This window comes from Ctenopharyngodon idella, chromosome 5 (genome assembly GCF_019924925.1).
Source record: "Ctenopharyngodon idella isolate HZGC_01 chromosome 5, HZGC01, whole genome shotgun sequence".
Taxonomy (NCBI): domain Eukaryota; kingdom Metazoa; phylum Chordata; class Actinopteri; order Cypriniformes; family Xenocyprididae; genus Ctenopharyngodon; species Ctenopharyngodon idella.
Genome location: NC_067224.1, coordinates 3282276 through 3295280, shown reverse-complemented (window position 1 = coordinate 3295280; position 13005 = coordinate 3282276). Strand labels below are relative to the sequence as shown.

The 13005-nt window shown below is 35.0% G+C and overlaps 1 protein-coding gene across 18 annotated transcripts in view; it reads left to right on the top strand.

Moving 5' to 3' along the window:
* Positions 1 to 13005, top strand: part of ank1a (ankyrin 1, erythrocytic a) — a 144228-nt gene that overhangs the window by 35368 nt on the left and 95855 nt on the right. For 17 of the 18 annotated variants that reach the window (XR_007930476.1, XM_051895822.1, XM_051895826.1 and 14 more), the window contains exon 2: positions 10148 to 10240. The exons of the other annotated variant lie outside the window; for it this stretch is intronic. Coding sequence is in view for 16 of the 17 variants with exons in the window: in XM_051895822.1 (XP_051751782.1) it covers positions 10148 to 10240 (93 nt within the window). In the remaining variant the exon portion in view is untranslated. The remainder of the gene's footprint in view (positions 1 to 10147; positions 10241 to 13005) is intronic. 18 annotated transcript variants of the gene reach the window in all.

The following is a 13005-nucleotide window of genomic DNA, read 5'->3' as shown; positions in this document are numbered from 1 at the left end:
CTCTCATGCAAAAAGAGAAGGAAAGATGAAAATAGGCTCTGAAAATCTGTGCATTAGGTTCTTTGTTACTGTCTATTCTTCTGCCAGTGTTTTATCATGCTAATGCAGTGCCTGATAAAAATAGTTTGGGAAAGACGGGCTTCCCTCATGTAAAAAAAAAAAAGAGCGAGAGCTGGATCAGGGTGTCGGGGAGACTCGCGTGCCTCTGTAAGTCACTGATAAACCATAAACAACTGCTGCAGGAAATTCCTCTCATCCTCTGTCAGCAACTCTTTTTTTTCTTTAAAGAGAACCATCTGCTCTGATTATGCAGCTAATTCTGTCTAAACACTTTCTTTTTATAGAAATCATATAGTAACCCTATATACAGGTGCTGGTCATATAATTAGAATATCGTGAAAAAGTTCATTTTTTTATTGTAAATTATTTTAAAAAATGAAACTTTCATATATTCTAGATTCCCTACATGTAAAGTAAAACATTTCAAAAGTTTTTTTTTGTAAATTTGTTGATTAGAGCGTACAGCTAATGAAAGTCCAAAATCCAGTATCTCAAAATATTAGAATATTTACATTTGAGTTTCATTAAATGACCATCCCTACAGTATAAAATCCGGGTATCTTTTGTTTTTTGAAACCACACTAATGGGGAAGACTGCTGACTTGGCAATGGTCCAGGAGACAATCATTGACACCCTCCACAAAGAGAGTAAGTCACAGAAGGTCATTACTGAATGGGGTGGCTGTTTACAGAGTGAAATATCAAAGCATATTAAATGCAAAGTTGACTGGAAGGAAGAAATTGGGTAGGCAAAGGTGCACAAGCAACAGGGATGACCGCAAGCTTGACAATACTGTCAAGTAAAGCCGATTCAAACACTTGGGAGAGCTTCACAATGAGTAGAATGAAGCCGGAGTCAGCACATCAAGAGTCACCACACTCAGACATCTTCAGGAAAAGGACTACCAAGCCACTTCTGAACCAGAGACAATGTCAGAAGCATCTTACCTGGGCTAAGGAGAAAAAGAACTGGACAGTGAACAGTGGTCGAAAGTCCTCTTTTCAGATAAAAGTCAATTTTGCATTTCATGTTGAAATCATGGTCCCAGAGTCTGAAGGAAGACTGGAGAGGCACAGAATCCAAACTGCTTGAAGTCTAGTGTGAAGTTTCTGAAGTCAATAATGATTTGGGGGGGGCGTGACGTCTGCTGGTGTTGGTCCATTGTGTTTTATCAAGTGCAAAGTCAATGCAGCCATCTTCCAGGAGATTTTGGAGCACTTTATGCTTCCATCTGCTGACAAGCTTTATGGAGATGCTGATTTCCTTTTCCAGCAGGACTTTAGCACCTGCCCACAGTGCAAAAACCACTTCCAAGTGGTTTGCTGACCATGATATTACTGTGCTTTATTGGCCAGCCAATATGCCTGACCTGAATCTATGGGATATTTTCAAGAGAAAGATGAGAAACAGTCGATCCAACAATATACAGATGATCTGAAGGCTCAATAGTGCCTCAGCAGTGCCACAGGCTGATCACTTCCATGCCACACTTCACTGATGCAGTAATTTGGGCTAGGAGCAAGTCATTTGCTGTAATATGTCCTGCCGATCAAGTATTGAGTGCACAAAAGAACATACTTTAAAGAACTTTAACTTTTCTGTTTTGCAAATCCATTTTTTGATTGATTTTAGGAAATATTCTAATATTTTGAAATACTGGATTTTGGACTTTCATGAGCTGTACGCTCTAATCATCAAAATTTAAAAAAAAAAACTTTTGAAATGTTTTACTTTACATGTAGGGAATCTAGAATATATGAAAGTTTCATTTTTAAAAATAATTTATAATAAAAAAATGAACTTTTTGATGATATTCTAATTATATGACCAGCACCTGTATATATATATATATATATATATTCTGCACATGTATTGTTATTGTTTATCTGAGAATGTCCGCATTTCCTTAGATAATATAATAATTAGTGGTGCTTTACACCTAACTTAAAAGTTTCCTTTGTAAAAAAAAAAAAAAAAAAAAAAACTTATAGTTTTTCATTTTTAATTTGACTTTACATTTCACTTTAGTTTTAAAATTGTTACAGTTTAGTTTTTATTTTAATAGATACATTTATATGGACATGTAATGGACATATAAGCATATATGTGTATATGTATGTATGTATGTATATATATATATATATATATATATATATATATATATATATATATATATATATATATATATATATATATATATACTTTACTGTCACTTTGGTTTAATTTAATGCATCCTCGCTAAATAAATGTCTCCAAACATCTGAACAGTAGTTTAAATATTACTTTATATATATGAGTTTTAGTACTTGTTAGGGATGCACCAATATGAAAATATTGGCCGATACCGATAACCGATAATTCTTTATATTTGAAAGCCGATAACCGATATATTGGCCGAAAAAATTTTTATATTATTTTTGAGAGCCTGATTACAAAAACAAAAGTCTCACCATTAAAAGCCATGTCCCAAACACACAATTATGATGTTCTCATTATAATATTATGTAGCCTATATGACAGACTTACGCTTGCACATTTTGCACTTAACTGTATTTTCCTTTTTGAAGTGATTCCAATCATATTTCATACAATTCAAAACAATCGTGGTGAACAGTGCGCATCTGAAGTGTCTCAGCCGAAGAAAATAATCCATTATTTATTAGCTTTAATAAATCGGCCAAATTTTCTTATCGGCCGATAACAATAACATTAAAAATGAACATATATCGGCCGAATCCAATATGGTGGCCGATATATCGTGCACCTCTAGTACTTGTAGTTAAGGAATAAGTAAAAAAAAAAAAAATTATTAATAATAATACGTTGCTGACATTGACATTGCTGTCCAAAAAGAAGAGCTTAGACCAGCATAACAGTTATAGCTACAGTAGAAGTATCCACTCATTTAATTTTCATGACATGCATGCTCTTAGCACTTTCATCCTTAAGAAAGTAAATGACTAAAAAAAGTGCATATCTGTTACCAAAGCAGGTGGTTAAGAATCCAAGCCAAAGCTGTTATTAAATGACCTTACCTTAACTTACTGTAACTTAAGATATATTTCTACCTAATGTGATGCATAAACAGTTATTTTGTTGGCATAAATGAATGTGTTTAGGTGGATTCAGTGATGCTAAATAATATTGTTGACATGAATAAAAGCAGTTCATTTAGATGCTAACATTTTATTTTCAGTGTAAAGTAATCTCTTGTCAAACGGGACTCTTTTTTAAGTTTGAATATCTAAAGGCAGATGGAAACTTACAGCAGCTCTCCCTTCATCTCTCTGCTTTCAGTACAGTACTCTGCCTGTTTGTGAGCTTGCTGTGCCTCTGCACTGTTTGCTGATGCAGTAAGTCTGCAAGGAGCTGGCAGCTTCGACTACTGAATTATTCATTAGGCAGAAATCTGTTGAGCCCCTCCCCCATCATCTTATTATAAGTCTTTTGCATCTTCATCAACTCTTTCACTAGTATTCACTTTTCAAAAAATGTACTGTACTGTACTCTCTTTTAAACATACAGTGGAAGAACAATATAGACAATACTATATATAAGATAACATTTTCTGCAGTGGTAAATCACCGTTCACATGTAGAGGTTTATATGAAGGGCCTGTCCATAATGCTATAGTACAGGGTTTGGCAGCCTGATATATTAAAATTAATATGTACAAAGAAGTTTGAATTAAATCAAAGTTTAGTTTTTAAATGCTAAATTATATAAATTATAAATAAGGTAAAAGTAAAAAGTCAATTACAAGTTTTTTTTATTTGTATTGAACTGAATTATTAGTTTATTTAATATACTAAATATTTGAATTTCTTTTAAAGAATTAACTCAAACGTATGACTATGATAATCTTAGATACTGATTATCATACAGATTTAATGTTAAAAGAATTTATTGTGAGCTTGAATATCTTTTTGGGTGACCTTTTATAGCCATACTGAAAGCGACAATGGATAATTCAACTCAGATCTTGAAAATAAATGAAAGGAAACAAGAGCATTCATTGTGAACTCATTGTGAACAAACAAGTGAATTCTCTGAAGATTGTTTCAGTCACTTGGTATGCATTTTTAATAATGTTAAAATGGTGTGATATTTATGAATTTGATTGTTTTTTGTAGAGAGACTCCGCCCACACCCTCTTCTGATTGGCTGTGATTTTTGATTGATTTGGTTGCGAGTGCAGTGCACTTGCAGAGAGACTCCGCCCACACGCTCTTCTGATTGGCTTTGATTTTTAATTGATTTGGTTGCGAGTGCAGTGCACTTGCAGTGAGACTCCGCCCACACGCTCTTCTGATTGGCTGTGATTTTTGATTGATTTGGTTGCGAGTGCAGTGCACTTGCAGAGAGACTCCGCCCACACGCTCTTCTGATTGGCTTTGATTTTTAATTGATTTGGTTGCGAGTGCAGTGCACTTGCAGTGAGACTCCGCCCACACCCTCTTCTGATTGGCTGTGATTTTTGATTGATTTGGTTGCGAGTGCAGTGCACTTGCAGAGAGACTCCACCCACACGCTCTTCTGATTGGCTGTGATTTTTGATTGATTTAGTTGAGATGTGAGTGCAGTGCACTTGCTGAGAGACTCCGCCCACACATTATTCTGATTGGCTGTGATTTTTGATTGATTTTGTCACGACTCGTAGTCGCGTCACATCTGGTGTGGACAGACAAGGTTAGGACTCATAATGATTGCAGCAGTTCTTAATTCCTATGGAATAGTGACGTAGGCAAGATTTTGATTTATTAAGTGAGTGATGCTGATAAAAATGACAGGTTCACAGCTTTTGAGAAAAGACGTGTGGGCAGAATTTAAACAACAGAATAATGATAGAGTGTTCTGGTACAGACCCATGGATATGTAAGAATAAATGGTAGAGTAGAATGAATCTCTACCGGTTGACACATTTCCATCGTATGTACCTGTCACACCACCCATATGCATAGTGCAGCGCTGTAACAGAGCACATATCAGATGATTAGTGAACAGAACTGCATTGGGGAAATGATTTATGATGTCTGTGTTACAGTGTTACTGGTAGTTCATAAGAGTAAGAGGGCTATTGTTACTGTTCTCTGCAGAACAGGTGTTGCTGACTCCGTTTCTCTCTCCTGAAATAGCTCACATGATGGTTATTGTCCCTGTCTGGAGTCTGGACAGAATGCATTTTTTTTTTTTTTTTTTTTTTTTTTTAATGAGAATTTTTAGTTTTGATTTCTTGGTGACTTTAAAAAGGCTTCTTTTTTTCTCTCCTGACACAGCAGAGACAACTAAAAGTAAGCCATTTGTTGGGTGAATTTCCAAAGAGTGTTCAAAGCACCAAAAGGCTGCAGGGTTTACATCTGTTTGAACAGTGTGATATGTCAGATTTTGACTCAACTAGAACAGAATAAAAGATAAAAAAGGTAACTGCGACTTTTTATCTCACAATTCTGACTTTTATTTTTCCTCACAATTCCGAGTTTATATTTCACAATTTTGAGAAAAAAAGTCAGAATTAAACTTTTAAACTTTATAATTATTCAGACTTTAAAACTCGCAATTGCAACTTTATATCTTGCAATTCTGACATTATTTTTCACAATTCTTTTTTTCCTCAAAATTGTCAGATATAAACTCCCAATTGCAAGTTAATTGCTGATAAAAAGTTGCAGTTACCTTTTTTATTTTTTAATTCTGTGGCGAAAACAACTTTCGATACTTTGGGGCTACCCTGATTTTGAGATATTTAAGGGATAGTTCATCCAAAAATGAAAATTATCCCATGATTTATTCACCCTCAAGCCATCCTAGGTGTATAAGACTATCTTCTTTTAGACTAACACAATCAGAGATATATTTAAAAATATCCTTGCTCTTCCAAGCTTTATAATGGTTGTGAAGTGAGGGGCAAGATTTTAAAGCCAAAACCATGCATCCATCTATTATAAATATAATCCATACGGCTCCAGGTGGTTAATAAAGGCCTTCTGAAGGAAGCGATGGGTTTTGTAAAAAAAATATCCATATTTAAAACTAAAATAACTAGCTTCCGGCAGACGAGCGTATGCATACTGCGCAAGTCGACTTGTGCCACAAGAGTAACCCCTGATTCGATGTATGACGTAGGATGTAGGAGTATCGTAAGCTTAGACGCCTCTCACGGTTCAAACCAATAGGGCTGGGCAACAAACTCAAGCTCCTCTGACATTTCTCTTTAAAATTTCTCGTTTTAGACTTCTAATTCATGACCGGTGTTTTGTTTTGCTCTATCCTCTGCTCTTCCGTGTTCGTCATTGCATCATGCGTCGGGTCAGGGCTTACTCTTCCACCGCAAATCGATGCGTACAGCCGTCTGCCAGAAAATATAGATAATTTTCTTACAAAAACCCATTGCTTCCTTCAGAAGGCCTTTATTAACCCCCTGGAGCCATATGGATTATTTTTTATGATGGATGGATGAATTTTTTTGGGATTTAAAATCTCGCCCCCCCATTCACTCCCATTATAAAGCTTGGAAGAGCCAGGATATATTTTAATATAACTCCGATTGTTTTCGCCTGAAAGAAGAAAGTCATATACACCTAGGATGTCTTGAGGGTGAGTAAATCATGGGATAATTTTTGGGTGAACTATCTTTTTAAACTAACTGGAGATATTGAAGACTTCATAGCTTTGATAAAGCAATACTAAGGACAAAAATTATTATTATTATTATTTATTTTTTTCTAGAGTAACTGAATTAATTGAATATAGAAAATGCCTCTACTCTTGCCATACTTTTTGTATCCTACACAATATTTCAATTAATTTTCCACCCTCCATTACTGCACCTCATCAACACCAGTTTCAACACTCTCCCTCCTTCATGTTCTGTTCTCTCGTTGACCTTATTGGCTGACTGTGACTGTCCTTTTCTACAGTCTGCAGCGTAAGAGAATTTGGGTATTTCGAGTGACTTTCTGTTGGGAGGGTATTGTGTGTAAGTGCGTTGCATATCATGTGATAGAAAAGCATGAAGGCGGGTGATAGTGGAGTGCGTCAGCAGATGAACATATTGTTCCTAAAAGTTATGAATGTGTCATAGAATGCAACCTAAGCTCAGCAGAAATTAAATATACACTTTTTGGGTGATTAAAGACACTAGAAACATCAACACACTCTCAAAAGCAAATGTCATCATTCCTAATTTTTTTCCACACGTCCCATAATGTCACTGGTGCTGTTATAAACTCATTTAAAAGTTTACGTGAACATTTTGTTATGTACTCACCTCAGTTTCCTGTCATTTGTGAGATCAAATCAATCGCAACTGGTCAGAAATTAATGTTTTTTTCTGGGTTATTTGCATTGTTTTGCATCATTTAAACATGAAATTTGCTTTGACTGAATGTTTCAAACTGAGATTAAGACTTGAACATTTGCTGGTGCAAGGAAAAATGTCAGTACACCAACGTTTCTGTTATAAGACTGTGTCCAAAAATATTCATGCTTTTATTTATTACTCTGGCATTACCATTGTTCTACAGTATACTGAATTACTCTGACATTGTCTCCGGTCAGATTCTGACTGTGTCCTGGGCCTGGTTACAACAAACCATTAGAAAACCATTAGTTATATTTATTTACAGATTTTCAATAACAGTTTTCTTAACTTAAAGGGGATTTTGCCACCTCCCATTAAAAAAGGAAGTCGCACAATGCAAATATAGTAGTGTTGTCAAAAGTACCGGTACTTCGGTACCAAGTCGGTACTGAAATTTTGAAAATGTGACAATACCCGTATTTCTGTAGTACCGGTAGTACCGAGAATCCGGGTGTATTCGGTACCCACTGATAGGGCTGTGGCAGTATTTTACATGAATATGACACGAGTGAAGCACAAAGCTTTGTTTACAAAAGAAATAATAGGTTAGCAATTAAATGTGACATCACAGCCATGGAAACATTTTGGTTCATGCCAAATGAGAGAGGTACGAGAGTCCATAAATTTAAGCTTTGTATTCTGTTTTGCGAATCGCGATCTGGTCACCTGATTAGCAGAGAATTTAACAATATTCCATTAGTTATTCCACTGAACATGGAGTATCTGTTTCTTTCATGTAACGTTTCTTCCTTTTGTTCGCTTTTAGGCCTATTATAGGTTATTCGCATTCTTTACTGTGGTAAAGTAGAAAAAACACTGTAGGACAGAAACCCTTTTGTTTGCACGTCAGTTTCTATTTAACACAATTTGTGCTTGTTATTAGACTTTATAAGGCACGTCAAGTTTATTTATATAACGCGTTTCACACACGTTGGTGATTTTTACTTTCGCTTTCTCTGGCAGCGCTAAATCAAACGTAGCCTGAATGTGTGAAGATAAAACTCGCTCTTCAGACCTTTTACAACAAGTGTCAGTTCCTTGTAACATCAGGAGATAACATGAAGATATTATTAAAGAGAAATGGTCTCTTTACTGTTCCTGTCCCACATCTCTCTCAGAGAGCAGAGCAGTAGGCTATATGACCCATCTTTGTGTGGAAATAAAAAACGAATGTTTTTTTAAATAATATTTAACTTTCTTATTATTTAGGTTACCATTATTTACAGATATTTATTTCATAGTTTTACAGGCTGTAGTGTGTTGTTTCACTGACAGAATAGCTAAAATAAACACGCACGTCTGTTACCCCTGTTGAAGAAAACAGCATATGCTGGTTAAGGTAGGTTTTGAAGCTGGTATGCTGGTTTGAGCTGGTTTATGCTGGTCCAGGACCAGCTTAGGACCAGCATGGACCTGCATAGGACCTGCAATATGTTTTTAAAATAGGCTATGTAAAATAGTAAAATAGTTCCAACAGATTTTGCTGTGGTACCGAGAACCGTAAAAGTTTCATGGTATTGGTACCGACTACTGGAATTTTGGTACCATGATAACACTAAAATATAGTGTTGGTAGTATTATAGCAACATCTAAGAGGTAGCATTATTCATCAGAACACCGGACTGCTTCACAAACGAGGATCAGTTCAACGCTGGATTTGCACAAAAGTTTAACATGACATTATGAGTCATGAGAACTCGATGAGTTGAATCAACTAAACTCCACAGCAACTACGTGTTTTTGCTCAAACCCATATAGGGGCAAATTTGACAAGCTATAATAAATGATCTGTGGGGTATTTTGAGCTGAAACTTCACAGACACATTCTGGGGACACCAGAGACTTATATTACATCTTTTAAAAGGGGCATTATAGGTCCTATTTAAGGGTTTGCTGCAACTAGCTCCTGACTCTAATTAAGAAAACATTTGATGAGAGGTAACTTAATGGTACAGGCTTTTAATGAATGCAACTGAAAACATAATCTAATTGATCATAAATACAGTAGAATCAATTAATTTCACAAAACATTGATTAAATAAGGATTAGTAAACATTTAAACGTCTGTAAAGTTGTTCATACGTAAATTATTTACATTTTAGATGCTGTCAGTATTGTACGTTTTAGTGTCTGTGCAAACATAAGTAAATGTATGTGTGGTAGAACCACATTTTACCTAAAATGCATACGAATACCCAAGAGATCACGTTGGGTAAATCAGTTACACAAGTGCTTGTCAATGTTTTCATTATCTCACTGGTAAAGTGTAATATCTGGACTTTTATAATTCCAGTTAGGAAGATGTTTATAGTATATATTCCCAAAGGAGGAAAAACACAAAGGAGTTCTCAACTGTCTTCCTTGAAAGGAATTGTGGTAAAAAAAAAATTAAATAGTTGATTCTTCAATGAGACCAAACTGAGAACCTGAATATCCTCTGAACCATCAGTTTCCCCCTGGATTTGTTTGTGCCTCTTTGTCCTCTTGCACTTTCCTCTCATTCTGCCTCTCTTTTTCATGTTGTCTGCCTTCTCTCATTATATGAACTGACTAATTCAAGCGTAGGCTCTTTTTTTTTTTTTTATTCATTCATGTTAAGAAATAGATGGGACTCTTTTCTCTTCCAAATCTGTCGCTCTCTCTGTATCTGTCTCTCGTTCTCTCTTTTTACCTGAAAAGTGTGAAGATTTAATGGCTTCTTGTGTTTATGTCGTGTGTCCTTTTAGGCCCACGTCGTTCATCGCTGGCTAATCGATCAGGACAATAGTGTGAGCTCTGAGCTGCCGGATGGCCAGGGAGTGTGGCACTATGATGAAACAGTAAATATCTGCAACATATATCTAAATTTTTATTCTCATATATATTTATATACATATACATATTGTATATGGACGTTATCTGTCACTAGATATGCTTCTGTCATTGTTGTTAGTGTTTTTTGGTGTAGTGGTTCTAATTTCATCCACATTTTTTTCTTGTGAATTTGATTTTAGCACCATAAAGTTTTTATGTAACATTCAGTTTAACAAAACTTTGGTTTTATTTGAGAGATTCGTATTACTGTTTGGTGTTGGGCTGGCTTTTATTTTAAGTAACGGTAGATGTGGTCGTGGTCCAGGCTGGACAAGTTTTTTGTTGGTTTATTTGTTTATTTGTGAGTTTTTCTATCAGTTTCATCTAGTCGTTTTCTGAGATTTTTTTTTTTTTTTTGGTTGCGTTCAGATTTTGAGTTCCCTTTTTGTGATGTGTGGATTATTTTTGCGTTTATCAGTGTACTCACACAGCATAAAAAGAGTCCACGGGCAAAAAGATATTACCAACACATCACATTAGTAACATAAACTACATGGGTAGGATACAATAAGGCTTAAAGTAAAATGAACCTATTTTACCTGTGGGTTCTTAAGTGTACTTTTCACATGTTTTGATGTGTTACTCACAAACACTTTATCATGTGAACACATTTGTATCCAGACACCTATGCATGCACTGACCTGTTTTAATGTTCGTACATTATCCACATCTTTCCATGTTGTGCAGTGAGAGCTGAATCTGAGTGGTGAGTGAGGTTCAGTTTGTTTCATCTGTGTTTTGTTTCACATCTGTGCTTGTGGTGTTTGTGTTCATGTGTTGTGATAGTGCTCATTTCATAGTATGTGTGTTGTGTTGTGGATTTGATGTTTAGTGTAGTGTTAGTGTTTCTGTTTAAACAATGCTTTGACTATCTGTGACTCAGGTAAGTCTCCAGATTTTCTCTGTATTGATCTGAATTAAAGCAAGATTTCCAAGTCATCTTCTTATCATAGTTCTGAATCCTTTTAGAATAGTTTGTAAAACAGTTCTGTTGTGGTCATGAGCTCAAGGATGTAGAGAGTGGGGTAAGATGTGTCACTGTGGGTAAGATGTGCCACAGCACAATTTGTTGTCAAGTAACTGCACATTTAGAAAGAGTCATCATATTTTTGTTTGCATGTCATTTTTCTACATTTCAGGTCAAATTATTATTTCTTTTGTCCAAGCAAACATCAAATTGTTTGATTATCAACTTTTTTTATGAAAAAAATAAAAAATAGTGATTAGTATTTGAAGTACTACTGTAGTATTAGAGTTAGAATCAGTATTTAGTATTAGAAATTGTCACTACATTCAAATATTTTTAATATTAAAACATTTTTCTGACTGGAAATGTGAATAATATGCCGCAAAAGAAGACTGGGATGTGTTATAAGTTTTCAATTTAAAAAAAAAATGTTTTTATTATTATTATTTGAAATGTGAATTGTTCATATATTCTCCATTAAATTAACTAACCCCTTCACATGACACATGGTTTTGTCTTGTTTTTGGAGAGGTGGCTGCATGTTATTGACACTTTATTCTAATTCTAGTTGAACACAGACATCCTGAAACATATTTAGGTGTATTCATTTCATCTTGCTTAGAGGACAAATTGCCACAAAGTGGCACATCTTACCCCACTCTCCCCTATATTAAAAGCCCTAAATTATCAATCCAAACAAGCATAATACACAATATGCAAAAGAATATGAGACTTTTTTTAGAGGCTGAAAGATGTCTACACTGGAAGTCAGCCACACATAGAGATGCAGTAACATTAGGTCATGCCCATTATTATCAACAAATCTGTTCACACTGCAAGTGACGTGGTGGGATCCACCTGTGTAGTTGAGACATAACACATCTGTGGATTGTTTTTTAATCAACATTAAAGATTATTTAATTTAATATGAATGAATGATGGGAAGTCTATATCTTCCTGTAACTGGTCATCATTACTTAAAGGTTTTTGCCACCATCCACATTTCTCATGGTTCTGCGCTATGCAATTTTAAAAGTACAAATATTCCATGCAGTATGTCAAATAATAATAATCTGTTTTAGATGGATAGCATAGCACAAAAATAATATGAAGCACAAAAAGTGCTTCATATTAACTACCTGCTTGCAGTTGATGGACACAATTTTTGTTGCACTTCAGTAAAAGTTATTTTGCGAATTATTTTAGTTGCAATTATCAGTTGGGTGAGTTGATTGCTAATTTTAGCTATTTTAAGTCTTTATTAAAAAAACAACAACTTTTGACTGTTACATCAAAGGTAGTTTCTGGCCATCTTTTTGGTGTGTATTTTTGGTGTGCGGCTTCCGAGAATGATTCATTGCTGCATGATCCATCCAACATTGGTCACTTCCAGTGTAGACATGGTTTAAGTCTGTACAAATATTATTCTGTCCTTAATGAACCATGTAACACCTGTGTATGTGTTTCTTTGATCAAATTTTTTCACCAATAACTCAAGTATAAAAGGTAGATTTAGATTTAGAAGTCATTATTCAAGTTCTCTGATATGTACTATGAACACTGATTGACTCTTGTCACATTTATCAAGCAATGTCATGTTTTCTTGCTCTTTTGTCTCAAAAATTAATTTGCTGTTTTCTTAGGTAAATGTCCCTCAATGGATAATTGTGCTTTATTGAATGTTCATGTGACATACTGTGTGTGATGAGAGGTGTGTAAGAGGTTCTTTTAGCCAGCTGAAACTCTTCATAGAAAAATGGCAAC